The 22,155-nt window shown below is 39.5% G+C and overlaps 1 protein-coding gene across 6 annotated transcripts in view; it reads left to right on the plus strand.

Moving 5' to 3' along the window:
* PDLIM5 (PDZ and LIM domain 5) overlaps window positions 1–22,155 on the plus strand; it is a 135,081-nt gene that overhangs the window by 66,124 nt on the left and 46,802 nt on the right. Inside the window, exons 4-9 of one of the 6 annotated variants that reach the window (XM_050896241.1) lie at window positions 7,846–7,888; window positions 9,242–9,666; window positions 14,311–14,328; window positions 15,589–15,761; window positions 17,309–17,345; window positions 17,996–19,010. In XM_050896241.1, coding sequence (XP_050752198.1) covers window positions 7,846–7,888; window positions 9,242–9,666; window positions 14,311–14,328; window positions 15,589–15,761; window positions 17,309–17,345; window positions 17,996–18,089 — 790 coding nt within the window. In that variant the 3' untranslated portion in view covers window positions 18,090–19,010. Of the gene's footprint in view, window positions 1–7,845; window positions 7,889–9,241; window positions 9,667–14,310; window positions 14,329–15,588; window positions 15,762–17,308; window positions 17,346–17,995; window positions 19,011–22,155 lie in introns of those variants that run through there. The other 5 variants (XM_050896242.1, XM_050896238.1, XM_050896243.1 and 2 more) reach the window with 5 other exon arrangements.

Below are 22,155 nucleotides of genomic sequence, written 5' to 3' on the forward strand. Positions count from 1 at the left end.
GGCTCGTGCACCTCGAGGGTGGATGTTCATCCCTCACTGCTGGGGTGGCATAGGAGGGATGAAAGAGGTGTCTGAGGGGCTGGATGGGAAAGAAAATTTGCTCGTTTGGTGGTGGGTCATGCTCAGGAGTCAGACAAATGCTTAATGGTATTCCTGACCTTAATTGGAAAGAATTAAAACCATAGCATATCCTATTAAAACCAACAGAGTTCATCCTTTTTAATACATTTAACATCATGTTTCTTTACTGGTGACTTCTGCCATGTCCCTGGCTTTTCTGGACGAGCCCCAAGCTCCGCAATTTTCCTGACAGCCATGCAGTTGCGGCAGGCTCTCTGCATGTCCGCGTGGTTGAGACAATGTACAGCTCCAAACGCTGCAGATGGAAATTCAGATGTTGTAGTATTAGGTTGCTCATATTGTTCCCTTGTCGTAAGTCGTTAAGAAGCAGGAGGTGTGAGGAAGCAGCTGGGATTTGTCCAAAGACGCCTAGGCAGTGCTTCTGGGGTCTGGGTGGGTGACACCGCTTCCCATGCTGCTGACCTAGTGAAGGACATGGCTCTTCTTTGTTACTGCTGCCCGACACCTCAGAAACGGTTTTCGTCTCATTTGGTTGACTACGCTTCCACTACCTTTCTTGGTTTTTCTTGAAGCCGTGGATGGGTGAGCTGCTTTGTAGAGGAGAGATGTGCTTAGTTCCCATAAGAAGGTAAAATACAATAATCTAACGGCTCTCTAAATTGCCAGATTCTTCATTCGAGAGAAAAAATATTGATATAAATGCTCATTCCCATGCATGCACTTAAAGGGAAAAAACTGAAAATCCCAAATAAGGATATGTTGGGGATTGGGGAGCTGTTTGTCATGAATTTCCAGTTAAAATAGATATGACTGCACTTTTAAGCTTATTTGGACTGTGTTTTAGACAAGGAGGTAATTTAAACATTAGTCACCATATTGTGGAAAGCACTGGAAAAAATAATTTAGTGTTTAGTTTTGAATCTCCTAAATTATAACCTAGATTTGATGACAGACTGAAGTCAACATGAAGTGTTTGGTTTTTTTTTTTTTTTTTGAGGGCTTTGGAGGACTGACTAGGTCTGTGAGTCATTTAGACCTATGCTTTTCATTAAGCTGGCTATTTTAAAAGGTAGCTTGCTGTGTTAGAATTAGTATCTAATAAGCACTTCTAAAGAAAATCAAATGTATAAATTCTGCTTTATTAAAAGCCCAGGTATAGTTGTTTTGTCTTGTTATTTGCACTTAACTGTTATGTGGATACTGTTACTTGGCAAGACAGCTTTAGGGAAAGCTTAAAGAAAAGAAAAAAATCAGTTTATAACAAGGCATAACTGATAGAAATGACCACCATCGCTGAAGGTAATGTATAAGGAGGTCTTATATACAAGCCATTAGTTTTCCTGTCGCTTGTGAATAGCCAAGCAGTGGCAAGATGGGATCCTGCCTACCGAACTCAATCATTTAGACACACTGAGCTACCACTTGTATATAGGCTGCTTTATAACTTTTCTAGGACAACCGGCAGTGATCTGCCGTACGGGATTGTAAGGCACCGGCCATACTTGGTACTGGGCATGCTTTACCTGTTTGGGCTCTGATCAGGGGAGTCATGGGCAGGTACGGACAGACATGTCCCCCTAGTCCAGTGCTGGCCATATGCGTGGGCTTTCCAGGTTTCTAAACCTTCTGCCTTCATGGGAGCGAGAAGCATGTTTTTAAAAGTCTCTGGCAGTCAGAAGGTAAGTGAGATAAATTCCACGGTATTTTTTCCTTTAGCTTCTTGTTTGGTTTTTGGTTTTGCTTTAATAGAATAAAATATTATCTGCCTGCACTTAAACTCTCTTTACAAATGCATTCGGTAGGGTTGCCACAGACCACAGGAATGAGACTATGAGCAGTGGTTGCCTTTGGGAGGTCTTGAAAACAACTAATCCTTTGTGGGTAGGAATACCAAAGCAGAGGGCAGCTTGTTTCTCTCCTAAAATGTCAGCACTGTTTATTTTAACACGTAATGATGAAATCCCAAACCTTATTTAAATTTAAGAGGGGGGAACCTACGTTTGATTTGGCCAACTATCAAATAGCCAGTAAAGCAAGAAGATAATTTTTCTTGCATTTACCTGACGTAGTGCTTCATCATAACCTGGTGTGCTGGGGGAGTGCACGGTGTGAGAATGTAAAGGTATTATATAGTGTATACCAAATGTAAAATGCTGAGATGCACATTATATTAATTCTCCCCCTTTAAACTTACTGAAAATGTAGAATCTGTTGAGAGTGACTCACAAGCTAATATTCCCAGGTTAAGTATTATCTTGAGGTACTATTCTGTCAAGACATAAATACTGGTATTCTCAGCAAACTCCATTAAATATACCTCATCAAAGGGCATGAAGCCCAAAAGTTATAAGCTGTTTAAAGTGGTTCATCTGACTGAAGAGATCCTTTTCTGAGATTTCACATACAAAGGGAGCATCCATAGAAGCTCTTTTCAATATTTTGTTAATGCTGAAACAACTGTCTCTTACACTGTTTGCATTTTAATGTTTGAATTATCATGAGTTTACAGCCTGTATTTTGTAGGGCAAAAGGAGAAAGAATGCATTTTTAATGTGAGAATTAGTTTTCAGAATGAGATGTTTGTATCAAGGCTCCTGGTGATGTATGGTATCTGAAATGCCATTATGCATCCCATCTTCTCTCTCCTATGTCACTGGTTTGAAGTTGCCATTTGCTCCCTTAAGCAGGCAGTCAGTGCTGAAGTCTGCATTGTTGGATTGTAATTAACATTCCTATATTTGTCATAATTTGGTATGTTCAACTAAATGAAAACTGACATAATAAACTAGAACAAAGAGAATGATTTAAGAAATAAAGTGTTGTTGACAGCCATCTGTTGGTATGTTAGCAAGCATGATGACCAGAGTATAGATTTGAAAACATTACTGTGTTTCTTGAGGCAAAAAAAGAGTCATCTCCTTTGTGCAATGACTGCAACAGAGTCCAGTTCTCATTGAGTAGTACTTAACGATAATTTTGCTACCTCTGCTTTGCCATGCATTGGGATCTGCAGAGGTTTGCAGTCTCAAGGCCACAGGTGCTTGTCCTGGCAAGATTGCTGAAGCACTGATTTACTGACTGGTGTTGCCTGGGCCAGTGTGTATGTTTCTACAAAACTGTGGGAAATGTAGTTGTATGTTTTATTAGTGTATGTAAGGCAACGATTTCTGATGGTGTAGAAGTTGCAACAAGAAGCAAGTTTAAGAATGTTTTTGCTTTTCTATTGTTGCGAGCCAGAGCAAGATTGGTAAGAAATTAATTATGTCTGTGATAGAGAAGGGGCTTGGGTCTAAGGAAAAAAGAAATATATTTGGATTGTTCTTTTTTCTGTGCTTTAAATTACATCTGCATTTGTTTTTGTTCAGATAACCCCTAGTGAAAGTCATGACTTGTTATGTATGTTAAATGTTTTCTGCTTGTCATCTTTTTTCATGAGTTAGCTAATTTATGAAAAGCAAATGCATTTAGCTTTCTGCCCTGTGAACTGACTGCTCTCTAGAAATAAAATGAAGCAAACCAACAGAACTGCAGACTACAATGGCAAAACCACTAAAAGATCAGGTTTTCGGAAAGAAGATCTGACCAATGGCTTTTCAGGGATATAGTATCTGCTGCCAAAACCTGTATTCTGATTGATCAGCTAGGAAAAAGGAGTTAGTTTTTAAATGGGGGGCAGGGGGAGAATCCTTTCTTTCTTCCTTCCTCCTATTAGAAAGGTTCTGTTCAGAACAACAAATACAATTTTGTGGAAAATCTTCCAGCCTCGACTTCGTTTGGTGGACTTGGCAGTGTTAGGTTTACGGTTGGACTCGATGATCTGAAAGATCTTTTCCAGCCTAAATGATTCTATGATTCTATGAAGGTCTTGCAGCTTCTTGTTGTTGTATCTCACACCAGAGTTTATGAGCAATCCTTTAAGTTATGGAGATACGAAAACCCCAAATGCAGTACCTATGTTAATACTGGTATTGCGTGTTCCCCTTGTTTATAGAGAGGTTTGTAAGCACAGTTACCTTCTTGTGAATTTTCCATTTAGTTCGGCATCTGCTTTTTAAGTTATGGATATAATACAGTCCCTTTACTAAGGGGCAGAAGGACTGTGGATGGTGGGACTTTAAATTGAGTTCAGAGGAGAGACAACTCTGAAATGTCTCTTGGAATTTAGGTTCAATGAAGCTTTAGGGATTGATTGGCTGAGGTTTTGGGCCTCTCTTGTGTGGTTATACACGCAGGACAACTGAGACTGGTCCAAAAAAATCCTGCTTTGCATTGAATTTACTTCTATAATGCTAATTATTGAGATTACAGTGTTTTCGTTGATGGTAGGTCTTCGGAGGTGATGTATCAAATTGTACTCATTGCAGAAGCATGAAATACTGTAGCTTTAGCTTTAATAATGGGTTTTTCCAATTATTGGTGATTATAGAAGGGTTCTGTTGAATTGCTTGTATCTTTTTTTTTTTTTTTAATGAGTGAAATACTTGGAAAGGGAATGAATAAAAGGAGAATTTAAAGAATGAATAGTTTCTGCTGGGCATATTGCTTACAGCAAAGAGCAGACTAATTCATTTTCCTAATAAGGCTGCGCTGGAAGTTGGAATGTTTTGAATTGCATTAAATGTCATGAAAGTATTCATCGGAGAGGAACAGCTTGTGGTATGTTTAGAGAGCAAATTTGATCATGTTTGGTTGAAATGAACTGTTTACGCAGGCTAAATATAGCTTTTTTTTCTCTGAAAGAATAAATGACTGACGTAAAAGCCTGTGCAAAAACTTTGTGCACTTTCATTTTCGGTATTAGGCTGTCATTAAGTGATGGCTGCTGCTTCTGTTTTTGTTGTCTATAATAATTCGTACAAAGCTTGAAACTGTAACGGTTTGCCAAGGTCTTTTGTGTGAGTTGTTTATAATAAGCAGTTATACTGAGCTTTTATGTCTTTGCTTTGTTTGTATGTTACTGAAAATATTGCATAAACCAATATACTGAACTGCTAGTTTTAAATCATTCAGAAAATATCCTGCTTCAAGCCATCCTGCTTTTCTCGTAAGTAGTAACAGGGCAAGTGTGTCATCTCATTTTGAAAGTCTTTATCATCAGTTATTCATACATTCAACATGACAAAACCAGCATGAAATCCTGATATGTTTAATTGCTAGGTGGCAAACGAAGTGCTAACAGCTAAGAAAATGTACAAGATGCTGCAGTTTAATTATTTTTTTGCTATGCAATTTGATAGTATCTATCAAAATCTTAAGGGAAATAGCCCTGAAGGAAATATTTTCTTAAATGTATGTGTTGGACGTGTTTTGCTTTTCAGCTTGAACTGTGCATTTCCTTTTGTACTGTCTTGTCTAACCACCATGCATTTTTCACATTCAGATCTTGGTGGCTCACTTTGCTGGGTGAGCATTTTCTTTATACGATATGGGATAAATCACAGATTTTAGTCTGATTATGGTCTGAAGTCAACAAGGCCAAGTTAAACTGTTTGAAGTATGTCTGGGACGCACAAATTTATGTCCTTGTTTCAAGTGTGTTTGGGGGAAATAAAGTAATGTTATGCTGTCTGACTCCAATGTTAAAAGAACATTGGGAACATTTCAGTTATCAAGCCTTTTTCACCTTTTCTTTCTTTTTCTTCTTTTTGTAAGATACTTTTGAAGATTAACTTTGAAGAGTATGTCTTCAGATCATCTGGAAATAGTGGTTTGAAGTCATTTTTGCTCAGTGCTGTATTGATGAATGCAGAGCAATCTCATCCATTGCAAACTCAAATTTGATTATTTTGTAAAAACAAAAAAATTGAAGTATGTTCCTTTTATGAGACTGAAACTTCACGGTCCAGCATTAGCAAAGAGAAGGTTTTTTTTCTCAAGCATGAAATAAGGTAGTTGAATAATGAATGTCTTCCTACTTCTTACTGTTAGATCAGCTTAATACATACACAGAACATTCCAAGTTACTTTATTAAAAACCGTATACTTAAGATATGGAGCGAGATGCATGTTTCCTTCTAACTCTGGTCTTAAAAAAGAAAGAAAAGTTTCCGTATGTATTGGAATTGTTTTTCTTCTTCTTCTTGCTTTTGTTGCCGCAAATTGACAACGCTGCAATTAGGAATGATTAATGATGCACCCCAGCGCGCTGGAGGGCTGGAGGTCAGCCTTCTCATAGGCTGCACGCTCTGTGGGAAAGGGGAGAACGAACCTGTTCATCAGGGTGGACAAAACCCTGTCTCTGTTGAGAATTACTGTTGATGTGGACATAATGTGTGTCAGCAGCGATGCACAAATGGTGAAGGCGAAGTGCAGAAGATGATCTTCTCATGCGATGGATTTTTTCTTTTTCTTTTTTTTTTTTCCTTCTGCCAACATAGCGTGTGGATTATATGTATCTCCCTTTTTGTAAGTTAGCTACTGAACCTGCAGCAGGATTGCTGTTGCTGGAATCTGATGAGCCCTGAGGGCCAAATGGCTTTGAGGGAAAGAGTGAACATTCTGAACATAATCAGTAGAAAGGGAAAGGGGGAAAAAAAAAAAAAAAAAAGGAGTTGTTAAATGGACCATGTGTGCCTAATTCAAATCTAGCTTTCCATGTTTTCCTGGTAGAAGTAGAACAGCTGGTTTATACAACAGAGGTGTTTTAAATTGTAGCCTCTGTTAGCTGATCTCCAATTAAATGAAACTTTTTGCCTCCCCAGCAAATTATTTTTTGGAAATCAGAATCCAGCTTCAGTTCTTCAAAACCCTATTTAGAAGATGCATCGGAAATCGGAGTTGTGTGATTTCAGGCAGGATATGATTGCTGGTTCTTGAATCATTAAGGCTGCCAGCTTTTCTGAGCAGCTACCAAATATGGCCAGAAATGTTTTGAAATGTGGCAAGAAGCCACTTTTCTACCGGAACAGCATGAAAAGACTCAAGTGTATCAGCATCAATGTTTGCAGACAAAATGTTAGTGTGTCAAATTTTTTGCTGGTGTTTTTTTTTTTTTTAATTATTTTGTGTGTGTGTTTTTGCATATAAGTATATGCAAATCTGAAAAAAACAATCAAGTGAGATGCCTTTACCTGTAACATGTTGCCAGTTCACTTTAGGCATAACAAAATCTGTCAATTCTTTATCTTCTTAATCCTTTCCACTGCGCTACTTCCTTTCCTTCCCACCACCCCATAGTAGTTTCAATGTACCCATTGTTTGGAAGAAATTTCTTTGCCATCTACTGTGGAGTTCAAGTGACATTAACCTTACCTTTGAAGACCAAAGACTGCAAAAAGTTTCTGTATTACTTAACTTGCTAAGTCCTTCAGAAGGATTTTTGTTGTTGTTGTTCTAAAAGGAAACTTTCTGTTTTAAGCCTGAATAAAGATTATGCACTATTTAAAATGCAATTTATCTGACCAGAGCTTTTGAGTTATGTGACATAGTTTCTTATGAAAGGATGGAAAACAATAAGCAAATTGGAGCGGAAGTCTCCAAATGGGTGATATGGTATTATCAATTTATAAATCAAATACTACTTGATGATAGATGCTGGAGTTCCAAACGTTGTATCTGGATAAATTAATCCAGTTTGGTTTTGCCTTTTCCTTGTATTAACAACAATGTTGTAGGTTTAACTTGAATACTTCTTGTTTCCTTTAGAGGAAACTAAATGAAATATTTTATATATCTGTGGGTGGACCTGGTGAGTTGGAAGAGGGAAATGCTTAAACATTAAAGAACATGGTTTTTACAGTTATGTGTATGTTTTTCCTCTTCCAGAGTGGCTTCTGTACCAAAACCTGATGTTATTCATGTACCAAAGGTATGTTCAACATCGCAACTAAGAAACGTAGCATGTGGCACTAACTGTTACCCATCTATCAAACCCTGTTGTTGATAAGCATTGCCATTCAAACTTTTCTTTCAATATAACATGCTTCATTTCCATGTCTTACATTAAGAGTATTGCAGCATTTGAATCTTTGAGTAATTCCCCCCTCCCACCCGCCCCCCCCCCAAAAAAAAATTGAGACACCTGGCAAACGATTATCCAAAAAAAAAAGTGAATAAATGTTATCTCCCAACTCTCGGAACATTTTTTTAGAGATATTGCTGAAGTTTTTCCTCTATCCTGAATAGAGAAACAGTAGTAGGGTTTTTTTTTTTGGGGGGGTGGGGGGGGTGTGTCGGTGGTTTTTTGTTTGTTTTTGTTTCTTTAAAATGAGCACTGAAATCTTCCTTTGTATTTGAAAGAAGCTTATCTAAATATTAGCGTTTCAGAGAACAGTTCCCCTCACTTTCCTTAGAGCCCTGGGGAATTATTTGTTCTTCTAATGTTTTGTTCTCAAGCAATAGTTTCAAACTGCCCTCTTTGATACGAAGGCTGTTTGCAAACCTGAAAATGCTTACAAATGGCCTGTACTTGAAAATCCTCTGCAGTGGACATAAATAATGTATAGTGTATTACTGTTCTGCTGACTGTGATTTGAAAGGCCACAGTTTGGGAACCAGCATGTTAAAACATAGCTCCCAGGGAAAAAAAGAAAAAAAAAAAAAAAAAATCACATTTTTTTGGGTGTTTTGATCTGACAAGGGCATATGAAGACGTTGGGGCACATTGATGGAGTACAACTGGGAAAGCTCACTGAATCCCGAAGCACTGGCCTCTAATAAATGAGCTCCAGGGCTCTGGTTCCACTTTTAAGGGGCGTATCAATGGATCAATATATACCGTGTGTGTGTACACACGCACATGTCGTTTGCGTATGGGGAACACGCATATCTGGAATTGGGTTTGAGAGGTGGAATGTGGATTTTTATAAAAAACACTTATTTTTTCCACATGAGTTACCTGGTGGGTTTTGCAATAGAGTGGTTCTTCAGTTTCTCTTAAATTTGATTTGTGGGGTGTCTGTTTTGGATATGACAAGAGGAGTTAGCATCGTGGGATTTCATATTGATTGTGCATGCTTGGATCATTCCTTTTCCTAAAACGCATGGCTCGTTTTTTTCCGTACATTTCATGGCTGCAGTCTCGGTAAAGCTTGCTTCTGTGCTTCTTCATTTCGCGCTAGACGGGTTATCTCCCCTGAGAGCAGCAAAAATCCCTGCTGAGGAATGTGCATGCGTTTGGCGTGGTTTTGTGTGTTTCTTTTTTGTTTTTCATCTTGCATAGGGAGAACCTACAGAAGTAGTTAAGCCTGTGCCCATTGCCTCTGCTGTTGCACCCAAAGTCACTGCCACGGCGAGCGTGGCTTACAATAAGACACCGAGGCCATTTGGAGCCGTAACCTCCTCCAAAGTCACCTCCATCCCATCACCGTCCTCCGCCTTCACCCCGGCCCAGGTGGCGGCTCCGTCCCCGGCGGCTGCCGCCCCGGCCCCATTTGCTGCGCCCGGACTGCATGTTAACGCCAAGCCTAACGCTGAGCAGCGGTCGCCTGCGCCGAGCGCTGCTAAACCTGCAGTTAATGTCCCACGGCAGCCCGCCGCGCACAATGCCGCCCCGAGCGCCTCTGCCGGCGACGGCGCCCAGGATGTAGCCGAGGGGCCACGACGAGGATTCAGAGAAAACCAGGGGGAGAGTAAACAGCAAAATGGGTAGGTGGGATTTTTTTTTTGCTGTGAGGGTCTTTCCTCACAGGAAAAAAGCTGGGCTTGTTTAAGGGCTAAGTAAAACACAGCTTGGAGTTGTTTAATCCTCAGAAGCAAATCTCTGAGGAAGGACTCGCATCTTAAAAGGGATGCTTCGAAGGGCCAAGCCAGACTTTCGGTGATGATTTTTCTCAGGAGTGACATACCGGTTTATAGAGTGTCACAGCTAAATTGAATTAGGACCACAAAATGCTTTACATGACGGGTTGTATCACGATGTGTTCTGGACCTTACAACAAGCCCGGTATTAATTTCGATGTCTGTGTCTCACTGTGTATTTTGACTCCCGATAGGGTGACTGAAAGCAGCAAGCACTCAAAAATGCAGAGCAGTCTGTTCAAGAAGGGTCAGTGGGTGCTGCGATGCCAGGAATGAGATGCTCTGAAAGACCAACCGTGGCACCAGCAGGACCAGTGGAGAAAGGTCCCAGAAGGGAGGCAAAGGGACAGATGTTGCATTACTTCTCTGCACAACACACGAGAAACTTTAAGATGCATTCAAGGAAGCTGGCAGAGTTGAGCAGATTTTTTGCAGCGTTATAATATAAATACCTCAACTTTAAATGTTACCTTTACCCTAAAAAAGCAACACAGATTTAAAATTTGAGTAATTTTTATATTCAAATCATTGTTTATATTATAGTGGGTATCGGAGACCTAACATTTAAGGGACTGTAAGGCTGCATAAAAGGCTTATACTATATCTGGTGTAGTATTTAGACTAGTAAAGAATAGATTAGTGAATTAAACTGAGCCCAGCAACAATTGTGGGCACTCAGACCTGCACCACTGCCCTGTTTTGGCCGCATGCTTTTGGCCAGGACTGCCTTGGGCTCTCCGAGAAATCCCTGGGCAGGGCTTGGGAGCTGCAGTGCCACAGGGACTGGTTCCCAGCAGCTGCTGTGCCGTGGGGAGAGGAGGCGGCTGGGCACAAGCGGTCCCATACCATTTGGCCTTGGTGCCCAGCTGCAGTGTCCGATGGATTGAATTAAGTAATAAAAAGGGCAGGAGGGGAACTGTAGGTTTCTCTTCGATCTTAAGAACGTAAAACCTGTGCTTAAAACGTAAAAGCTGTGTTTACTATTTCCTGTCCCTCGAAGGAAAGGGGTTGGAGGAATAGGCCTAGTGCCTCTCTCCTCTGCTATTCTCTCAGTATATAAAGTATATGGAGAACCCTACAGAAAGGTAAACATCCACGTCAACTAAAATACAGAATAAATTACAGTTTCAGTTGAGCTTCTCATGGGGCGAAAAAAACTTTAGGTTCCTATTCCCTTTATATTGCAGTATGAATATTTTCCATATGTGGACTCATATAATGCAGTCCGTATGCATTTTATATCACACCGTTGTCATGGTAACTTTCAGCCCTTTCTTAAACAGCTGATGGCAGGAGTCCACACTGCATAGAAGTGAGATGAAATTGGGAGATCCCTTGGACTTGCTCGATGCTGGTAGACTTGTTGAATACACTTTGGCAAACCACCTCTTCTCTTTGCCAGTTTTAGCAAATAACTGTGTAAGGAGTATTCAAAAGCAGCAATTAGTCCTGAAAAAGAGGAACAATAGCAACAAAATTAAGTGTCCTGGAAGGAAGTGCTGCAGGCATAGAGTAAGCACTTGACAATCAAGATAGCATGACTGGGTGAGCGCTGTTATGTGCCCTACCTTTTGGTTAGGGGATGAATAATACTGACTGAAGAGTATCACAGCTGACAGGTGAAGAAATCCCTGTCTCACTGCCAGCCTTGCAGATCTAGTTTGGGAAAGCCTGAAAACGTTTAGAGCTGTACAAACCTACTTTATTTTGCCATCTTTCTTACAATAGTGTGTTTGTGCTGTCTAACTGTCTTGCGGTCCTAAGGCAGAAAACAAAACCGAGCAAACAAAACCCCCTAAAGTGATTATATTGGTCTGCTGCTATACTACTTACTTAGTTTAACTTAAAAAAATTACATTTCTACAATGATGCTTAACTATCTTTCCATTTAAAATAGAATCAATGACATTTATGAAATATCAGAAACATTGAAGTTTGGAATAATTGACCAGTCTGAAATAAATTCCCTTTTGCTTCTGTGTTTTGTATTCATTTTCTCAAAAAAAAAAAAAAAGGCAACTTGTATCTTGTTCATAGATAGCACTGCTGAGCAAATGCAGTTCTTCAGACATGCACCTTGTTGTACTCAGAATTTCCTGCCTTCCTCCTGGCTCCCCTCAAACCACATTCAGGATATAAACTATCTGCCTTCACTTCAGGACAGGGAAGGAAGTTTTGGTTCCCTTGTTTAATTCTGGCTTAGAAAGAAAGCAATTTGCCTTCCCTAGGCTGCGTGCAATTACGCTTTTATCAAGACCTTCTTGCTGACTCTTGCATGAAAATGTGCCTGCTGCTTAAAACAGGTAAGATGTCCACAGACTTCACTCAGTTTAAGCTTGGTTGGGCTAAATTTTTCCCTTGTAGGTTCTCTTGATGATTGTAAGTTTGACTTACATGATACATGGCTTTACCAGAGCTTGGATTTGGAAACTCCTGTAATATTTCAAGAAGCAAAGAATGTATTAACACATCAAATACTTTTTTTTCCCTTGCAGATAACAACAGTGACAAAGTTAGTATCAACAGCACTGGAGTTGAATTATGGTCATTTTTCCTGTTGGAATAACCAGCATGTATTCTTGTTTTGCAAAATTATAGCTCTTACAGAGTTTTATATTTAAATTTTGCAAAACAGCTTCAGCTTTTCTTAGTAACTTCTTAGTGTAGTCAATGTTTTTTTTCTGCATTGGACATGAAGTGGTCTTGCTTTTCACTGTGTTACATTTTGCAGCTTTTTTTTTTTATTCCACAAAACGTTTGTGTGGTGTTTGTGTGTACTGATAAATTCTTGGTGTACCTATGGCTAATTGGCATTGGTAGTACAACTAGTAAATGGTGAAATACAGTATAAAAGCAAAAATGGTTTGAGGACTATGGAATGAAGGACCGGATACTGAATTCATACAACAAAAATAAGGGTAACATCCATATACTGTGATTTGTACATATTAGGGATGAGAAGTATGATTGAGGTTTTGTTGGCTTGTCTTTTCTTCCTTTGCCTTAAGGCTGAGTTAAGGGAGAGCCTGTCTCATTGAATTTTCCTTTGTCTCTGGCACCACCTTGTTGCCTCAATGAGTCATTACTAGTAGACTCTTAAGCCTTAAAAAAGGGACCAGTAGGATCCACAAGAGAAGTCAGCAGCATATTTTGTTTATAATACCACTTTCAACAAATGTGAAAGACTACTTATTTCACTGTGGTAGTTGCTAGAATGCAGTCAACTGCATGTAAATGATTACATTTCCATGTAGTTACACACCTTTAATTACTGCTTTAATTTTCAGATTTTATTTTTGCTATTAACTGTTTTGATGCTTTACTTCATTTTTCTTTGTACTTCTGGTACTCTGTCCTGGAAATACCACTGTCTTTGTTTCTATACCTGTCCCTCTTTTAGTAACTTTGATACGTGATACACGTACTTCACTAATACTGTGTGTCAATAAATTCAATCTTTTGACATAATTTTGTATGATACTTTTCACATCGTTCTTTCAAGTATTCTTTTAAGCTTAAGTATTTACTAATGCATTCCATTGAATGGGCCTAATTGTTAACTTTTGACAATTAATAATTTACATCATTCTCATTCATATTTTCCACCTTTCTTCACCAGAAATACTTTGAACATTAAAAGTACAGTGAGGAAGTAGTGACAAAAATAAAAGTGACTTTTAAAGTTTTGTTGGGTTTTTTTTTTAATTATTATTAGAATTGTTATGTCTGAGCTAGTTTTGCACAGTTAATCTCCTGTAAATTATGTAAAAATAAATGTACATTTAAAGGGTCTTAAAGATTGATGCTCTGGGAAGACAAATGTAGCATTTAGCAGTAGTATGAATCTTCTGTTCCCTTTTCCTAAACTGTTCAGTGCCGTTATATGTTCTTTACATCAGTTATTGAAAGCAAAGCTTTAAAATCCTGTATTCTTGCAAGTCGGCTAGTGCAGGGATTGATAATAGCATGTAGGTTACTGTGGGGAAAATTTCCAGATGAAACGATCACCCCACTTTTTTGACTTTCAGAGAGGATATCGAGTATCAATACCTCCACCTTATGCTCCAGAACATAGCTACCTACGCTTTCAAATGGCCTGGTTCTGATCCAGGCTTTGCCAAGCACAAAAGACTTGGTGTGTACTGGGTGGCCCTTGCACACAGCTAGTGCTTTGCCTCTTGTGAACCACGGGGAGAATTTGTCGAGGGGCACCTGATCCAAACTAAGTAGACTAACCTGCTTTACCAAACAAATTCCCCTCTCATCCCTGTAAGGAAATGGTTAAGTATGGGAGTTCTGTGCTGCGGTTTTGGTGGTAGTAGTAGGAGAATATCACTATTAATTGGATTTCAGTGCCCTTTCCCACAAAACTAATTCAATAGAATAATTAGCTGCACTTCTGTTTCAACTTTCTGACTAGTTTTCTTTTTCTCCTTTTCCTGTTTATGCTGGGAAAACTTTCTCTTGCTGTCTTGCTCTGTCATCTCCAAGGAAAAACCCACCCAAACGGTAAAGGTTTAAACAAGTAAATGTCTTGATAATACTGTCTTTTACTGTTTCAAATGTTCCAGCAGTGAAACAAGGAAAAGTTGGGTTAGTGTCGTGGTTTAGGCCCAGCCGGCAGCAAAGCACCACACAGCTGCTCGCTCACTCCTCCCCCCGTCCCCCCCCAGCGGGATGGAGAGGAGAAAATACAACGAAAGTCTCCTGAGTCGAGACAAGGACAGGGAGGGATCACTCACCAATTATGGTCACAGGCAAAAACCAGACTTGACTTGGGGAAAAATAAATCAATTTAATTTGTTACCAACCAAATCAGAGTAGGATAATGAGAAATAGAACCATATCTTAAAAACACACCTTCCCCCCACCCCACCCTTATTCCCAGGCTCAGCTTTGCTCCCCATTCCTCTACCTCCTCCCCTCACCCAGTGGCACAGGGGGACGGGAATGGGGTTGGGGTCAGTTCATCACACATCGTCTCTGCTGCTCCTTCCTCCTCAGGGGGAGGCCTCCTTACATTCTTCCCTTGCTACATACAGCGTGGGGTCCCTCTCACAGGGGTCAGCCCTCCATCCAACACGAGTCCTTTCCATGGGCTGCAGTCCTCCACGAACTGCTCCAGCGTGGGCTTTCCCATGGAGTCAGGGCCTTCTCCGGGCCCAGCCACCTGCTCCGGCGTGGGGTCCTCCACGGGCTGCAGGGGGATCTCTGCTCCACCATTACCTCCATGGGCTGCAGGGGGACAGCCTGCCGTCTCACCGCGGGCTGCAGGGGAATCTCTGCTCTGGCGCACCTCCTCCCTCTCCTTCTTCACTGACCTTGGTGTCTGCATGGTTGTTTCTCTCACATCCCACTCCTCTCTTTGCTGCAGCTCTTCTTCTTTTCAGCAGTCTTTCCCCTTCTTAAATATGCGATCACAGAGGCGCTACCAGCGTTGCTGATGGGCTCGGCCTTGGCCAGAGGCGGGTCTGAGTTTGGAGCCGTGGAAGCTTCTAGCAGCTTCTCGCAGGAGCCACCCCTGTAGCCCCTCCCCTGCTACACAAACCCAACACAGTTAGTGTAATTATAAAGCTATGTTTGGTTCAGAGAACTGAATCTGTGTTCAGGTGTGCCTGTAGAGCTCGCTGCTGCACATCTGCATCCAAACACAGAAGCTGCCTTTAAACGCTGAGGAAGGTCACGGTTCTGCCCGTGTCTTTGTAGCTACCCCAACCCGGGTGGTCTCTGAAGCTTTTCGCTCACTGCTCTCTCCTCTCCTTGATGCAGCCCCCCGCGGAAGCACATTGTGGATACCTACACAGAGTTTTACCACACACCCACCCACAGCGATGCCAGCAAGAAGCGACTGATTGAAGATACCGAAGACTGGCATCCCCGGACAGGCACCACCCAGTCCCGCTCTTTCCGCATCCTTGCCCAAATCACCGGCACTGATCATAGTGAGTAATTTGGTGTAAACGAAGTAAAAGTAATGGCCTTGGACAGATAGGTATTTTTAAAAGCTGGGGGCGGGGGGAAGTAGTAAAAGGATTCAGTCACATCTCTTGCGTTTTCCCTCTTCGATAATAAATCTGGTAGGCAGAATTTTGGTGAGCTCTTTAAAAGAAAAAAGTTTGAGAAGACTATAGTAGGAAAATATTTTTGTAAAACTTCTGCAGCTGCTCAGGACATATACATTACTGGATGTTATTCCTGATTGAGTTGAATATTAATACATTCTACATAAACTCTAAAATTTCCGTTTCTTGCCAAAGATATTGGCAGATAAGTTCCTGTTCAAATTTAATGCTCCAGAAAAATTAAGGTGTTTTCAGGCATGTAGAAGATCTTTGACAGTCATGCAAAGGTATGTGATCTGCAATGACTTAAGCAATTGGAAGCATAGATCCATAGTTCCTCAGTTTATTCCCAGGTCGTGGTTCCATTCTCTGCTTATGCTATGGTGTGATTACATGTACTGTGGACTGGAACAGATGATGCGGAGAAGGTCATTCCCAGTCATATAATTTTATGGTGGAATTTCAATTTCATATTACGCTGTCAGTTATAATTCATTGGCTGAGATCTGTAATGTTGTGTAAAAGCCATCAGAAGTTCCATCAGGAGATTTGAGCTCAGTCATGTTCATACTGAGGCAGGTAACGTAGAGCTGATTTTTTCATTCTTCTGCTTTTCACAGCTAGTGCTACAATAAACAAGGCAGTGAGGAAATCGGACCCCCTCCCCGGGGGCAGATTTGATTAAATCAGCTATTGATTCTCTGGCAGAATTACTCTTGAAGCTGATGATAACATCTCCCCAAATAAGGTTTATTATCCATGTGTGACAAATATTCTGAACTTGGACAGTTACCTGATTGTTTTGTGGTCCTGCGTTGTGCTGTCTATTAATGGATCATTGTCTACCTTTGGATTCTCTTCATTAATCCTTGTAAGGGCAGAATATGAGACCTGAACATCAAATAACATGTTATCTAGTACTGATGAATTAATCATGTTGGCAAATACTATAAGAAAGTGACTGCAACCAGATTTACTAAACTTAAAATCAGAGCTGGGAATTTACATTATCTCATGTGCAGTCCTCCAGCACCTTGATGGGTCGTAGCCTGGCTGCAAACAGACACTTGGATTGTCACCTGATATAAACCCACTGGATGGATGTTCATCGGAAAGAAATACCTGCCAGCTTCCATTCGTCTTCCCCTTCTCAACTCACCTTTCTCAATGCCAATGTGGAGAGTGGGCCAAGGGAAAGGGCAGAGACCAGCAGAGCCACCTTTCAGCAGTCCTGCTGGCAAAGGGGCTCTTGAAGTTTATAGACATACCTTATTTCCATTGGGGTGTATTTAGAATCAAGGAGTCCAAACGAGCCTTGTTGTAATTTCTTACTGTGGTGAACGCGTTGGCACAGGGGAGAATCTCAGTGTATGGTGGTACGGTGCCTTTAGTGCCTTAGAAAATAAAAATTTTCTTTTTTCTTGCAGTGAAAGAACCAGAACGTGAAGGTGCAAAGAAGACTAAGTGAGTTGATGTTTTACATTTTTATTACTTTAATACTTTGCATGTCTTAATTCTTAACTGATAGTGTTTGGTGCATTTATGCGACATCTGGGTGTCTTTAAAATGTTGCTTCTTTTTTTTGCCTTCTACTTCAGCATGTAAAAATCAAGATCTTTTTCTGCATAGAACGACCTTTTAAAATCTGTTGGTGCAGTCCAGTATTAATATTTGTACAGGAGTTTGAGATTTTTCCGTAAACTTGGACTGATTTGGTTTTCTGTACGAGGTCAGCTTGTCAATGTGTTTTCCTTTTCCTAAATCTAACCAGGCATTTTTGATTTGCAAGTGTGGATCAGATTGCAAGGCATAGCTGGAAAGTATTACCTTTCTGGACTATGAATGAGGGTCAGCTGTCTCCTTGCTTTGGGATTAACGTTGTTCAAGATGAGGACCAACCAGTGGCTAAATCTAATGGTTTTTGCAGTCCGTGGGAGTTTTTCTACTGACTTTGCCTAACACTGGATCCAAGTTTTTGACAGAGAGGAAGGCAATGTGCGGCTAGGAATAGTGCATGGAGATTGCATGCTTGCTTGTGAAACTGCTGAAGACAAACTTTCTTTCTTTCTTTCTTTCTTTCTTTCTTATTTTTCTTCTATCACTTCTTTCCACAGGGAAAAGGTTCCCATCCACGTCTTTAGCCCCAAATATACAAAATTACGTGACTGGCACCATGAAGTCTCAGCACGTGTTCTTAATGTCCAGTGATTTTACCCAAGTTGCAAAAGCAAAATACAAACACTTCCTTCCTTTCTTCTTTTCCATCTGCTTTGCAAAAAAAAAAAAAAAAAAGAAAAAAGAAAACGTATTTCACTAGCCTTACCGCGAGACAAATTCTAGCCTTTTCTATACTTTTCTAACACTTTCCTACTGATGTGTAAAAAATGAGATGAAAATGTTTTTGTGCTAATCACTAGTTGACAAAAAATATGTATTTAAAACAGAACAACTTGGGTGACTGAATCTCCCAACGTGGGGGAAGAGATGGCTGTTGCAGTTCTTTTTTTGCCTTAAAGGAGTCATTTGCATTGCTGATTTTGAGTTACTGTAGGTTGTTAGAAAGCAGAAAATTATGAACAAAAGAATAAGAAATTGTATTGCTTTGATTTTGGGGCTGGAGGAAGAAGACGAAGAGGGACTGTATGCACTTATTTCAAGCTATTGTACTTACCAGGATAATTATCTTGGATTTCACTAGATTTTCAGCAGGTCAGTTTTAGAGTGGTTGTAAATGTTTTACAAAGTAGAGCAAGAAGACAGACTACTTTTAAGCAAATAAAAAATAAATTTAAAAAAAAAAAATTCCGATGTTGCGAATTGAAGTGCAAGCTCAATATAAAGATTCTGCTGCTTAAACTAGTAATGTGTTCATATTGTGGAAAACTTAGAAAAAATTGAGCAGTATATTGCTGTGTACCTGTAAGAGCTTCAACACATCCTCTGACAAGAACAAGATAAGATGGTAGTATTTATTTATTACAGAGTGAAGCTCTTAGGCTTTCTTGTGTTTATAAAAGCTTCATGGCCCGATGGTTCTCCTGTAAAATAATGTATTATAGTAGCTCACATTCATTAATTTATGCTTTCTGAAGCTTGAAGAGTATTTTAATAAAAGTTGCTTTTATCTTAGCTCTGTCTGTTTTTCTTTTGAGTCTCTCTGACTCCTTGAATAGTCTTCTCATGCACGGAGCTGTAATTTCATTGCACCTTCACAGATTATAGTAAGAGAAACAATTAAATCCCTGCTGCGTAGTAGAAACAATCTGAATTGTACAAAACTATCACAGTAGCGGAGTTCCTGACCATGTTAAAAATGGGGTATGTGTTTGTGTTGTCAAAATCAACACGATATTTGCAGAAATCAATAAAATTGACCTTTTGGGGAGCTACAGGAGTAAGAATTCTACTAAGTAAAACTTGGTCTCGGCTTTTGCAACGCTTATTGAATCAGAGAAGTTTCAAACCTCAAAGGTGAATTGTAAAGCACATATAAAAGCCCAGTCTTTCATAATCGCTAAATGAGAACCATTGCAATTGGCTTGTACTTTGTGCAGCTGACGTATATGCTTTTCTGATGGAATTGGTCCTGTGAACAGATGAGTGTCCACTGCAAACGCTTCTGCAGACTTGGGAGGGTTGTTTTCTTTGTTGCACAACTTGGAAAATTGAAAGGAAGAGAGACCTTTGGAAGCATTTTAAGCTTGTTTCCTTTTCAGATGGCTTATACTGCTATACAGTAGAGCAGTAGCTTATGGTATTTGTCATTTTATCTTTAGGAAAAGCCAAACAAAAAATGGAGACTTCAGGTAATAGCCAAGTTATTTAACACTAACAGTCACCGATGTGGATGCCTAACAATGCACAGCATAAAGTACAATTAGATTTGCACTGGTAATGATGGACCAAGGAATATCGCATCTTACACACCTTTTGGGTTAACTCCTTAGGGACAGTAGGGGAAAATATTCACTTTAATAATTTCACTAAAGACTGTTTTGGTCAGAAGTGCCAATCAGTTTGATTTCCCTGCACTATCGCGTAACTCTGTAGTGAGTACTGTGTCACTAAACCCAAGTGTGTTACTGAGTGCACATACACCACAATATAATCATTTGATAGCATACTGCGTATTAAAGTAGGAATGTGAAGTAATGTATTAAAATTGTTTTGCTGAGTTTAAAGAATTTTTTATGAAGGGAAAGGAAGACGGGAGTTTCAGGGGACATCAATGCAATGAAAACTGTGAAACGTTTTCACTTAGACGCTCTGTAAAGTTTTCTTCATAAGGGCAGAATGGTTTGACCTTCAAGTATTTTTATGTTTTGGAGATGTCCCTAGGTAATGAGAATATCTTCACTTTGTTATTTAACTTACCATTATGTTTATCTATCTTACCAGCTCTTATCACTTTGAAGGGTGAGTTGCTTTAGTGAGAAATGGAAGAAAAAGCCTCTCTAAATAATCCAAAGTATAGAAGCCTCTGTTTCAATTAAAATTAAACATAAATAGTCATAGAGTCTATCTATTGAGGATATGAGAATAATTTGAGAAAGGCTACCAAAATTATTAGTTTCCTATAAATTCATAGTAAGAAATAACTAGTTCCAAAAATGTTTTATGAATGTGTGAAATGAATTTCATTTACTGCTTTAAAGATGTCATCTCTTTGCCCAATATCCCCATTGCACAACACTTGTTGACGTTAAATTTTGGACTTTGTTACTGTTTCCAAAACAATGGACTGCTTTTCCATTTGCATGTGGGTAACATGCCCTAGCTCACGTCCGATTCCCAGCATACATTTGATCTTTGAAAAAATATTCTGGGTGGTTTTTGATGTAAATGAATAAGCTTACATTTAAGACATCACCTAGAAGGATGAATATGACAAACAATGAAATAGAAACTTCTCTTCCATAAGTAATCTACAGATAAATATCCCAATTTAATAATATTCAACTTTTCAGGCAGGCATTGTCCAAGACAAATGTCCAGTGGATTTTTTATTATTGTTTATCCCTAAACTGTAACCCACTAGGGATTTTTGTGTGCATAAAATAGATTTTTCTTTTCAGCAGTGGAAGGACAGGAAATAGAAATAGAAAGCCCTCACTGAAATGTGTAAATTGCAACTTCTAAACCAGTTACTTAAAGCTTAGAAAGGTAAAGTCTAGCCTTTATGTAAAGTTTATGTATGTGTTTTAGTAACTGATTAGTTCTAATTCTGCAGCACCCTATTTCCAAGGATGTTTTAGATGTTCATTTTTAACCATCTCCTTTTGAGCAACCAGGTACAGATTTGATTTTGGCTTTAAATTGTAGTCAGTTCATTGTCTTGAGTGAAGATGTGTATGGGTTTTCCAGATTTGTAGTTTAGGTAATCCATAGCCACTGGAAAATATTTGTCCTACTCTTGGTCAGTCCTGAAACAACCTGTTGTAAACCATACATTTATTTCCCCCCCCCCCCCCCCCCCCCCCCCCCCCCCCCCCGTCATAAATATCTGTAAAGCATACCTGCAGATCTACCTAACGGAGCAGGAGCCCAGGATGCCTGTATTAATCTGAATAAAAACTCTGTAGCTACCCAGACTTTGGAGATGCCACCTGTACCGGAATTTCCATCCGCACCGTTACCACCTATGAGGTCTGCTCCCTGGTCATTCCCAAGTCTGTTCAATAATTTTCAGCACTTAAGGCTTCTTACTTTATTAAGATACTTAATTCTGCATGCTAATATTAAAAAAGAAAAAAAGAAAAGGCAGCCATGCCTATTCCTGTGGCTAATTTAGTCCGCTCAAAACTTGTGGTTGTGATTGCTCTCTACCTCGTAGTTTACTTTTATTTTTGTGTATTATAATGAGACGTCTGACGAGTGCTTTTCTTCAAGTAGAGGACTTTAAGACAACATTTTCTAGATTTATTTTTTTTCCTATCATAAATGAAAAAAAAAGAAAGAATATGAAAACAATATTGAGAAATATGTAGTCTAACCTTCACAAAACTAACACCCTAAAAAAGTTGCAGCAAAAAGTGTATAAAACTTTGGGAGTGAATCCCAGTAGCACTTGTGTCTGTTTCTTTTCCAGTATTTCCTAAAAGTTTTTCATTGCATAATGTAATACTAAATATGTGTTCCAGCTTTGTAAATGTAAAATACTGCTTGGCTTTCTGAGTTTGTAAGCAGCAGGACACTTCTCAACCTTCACTAAAAGTGTGATACTTCCTAAGTGTATTGTGCCTCATTTTATCCCCCTATTTGTGTTTTGCTGTAA

This window comes from Gymnogyps californianus, chromosome 4 (assembly GCF_018139145.2).
Source record: "Gymnogyps californianus isolate 813 chromosome 4, ASM1813914v2, whole genome shotgun sequence".
NCBI lineage: Eukaryota > Metazoa > Chordata > Aves > Accipitriformes > Cathartidae > Gymnogyps > Gymnogyps californianus.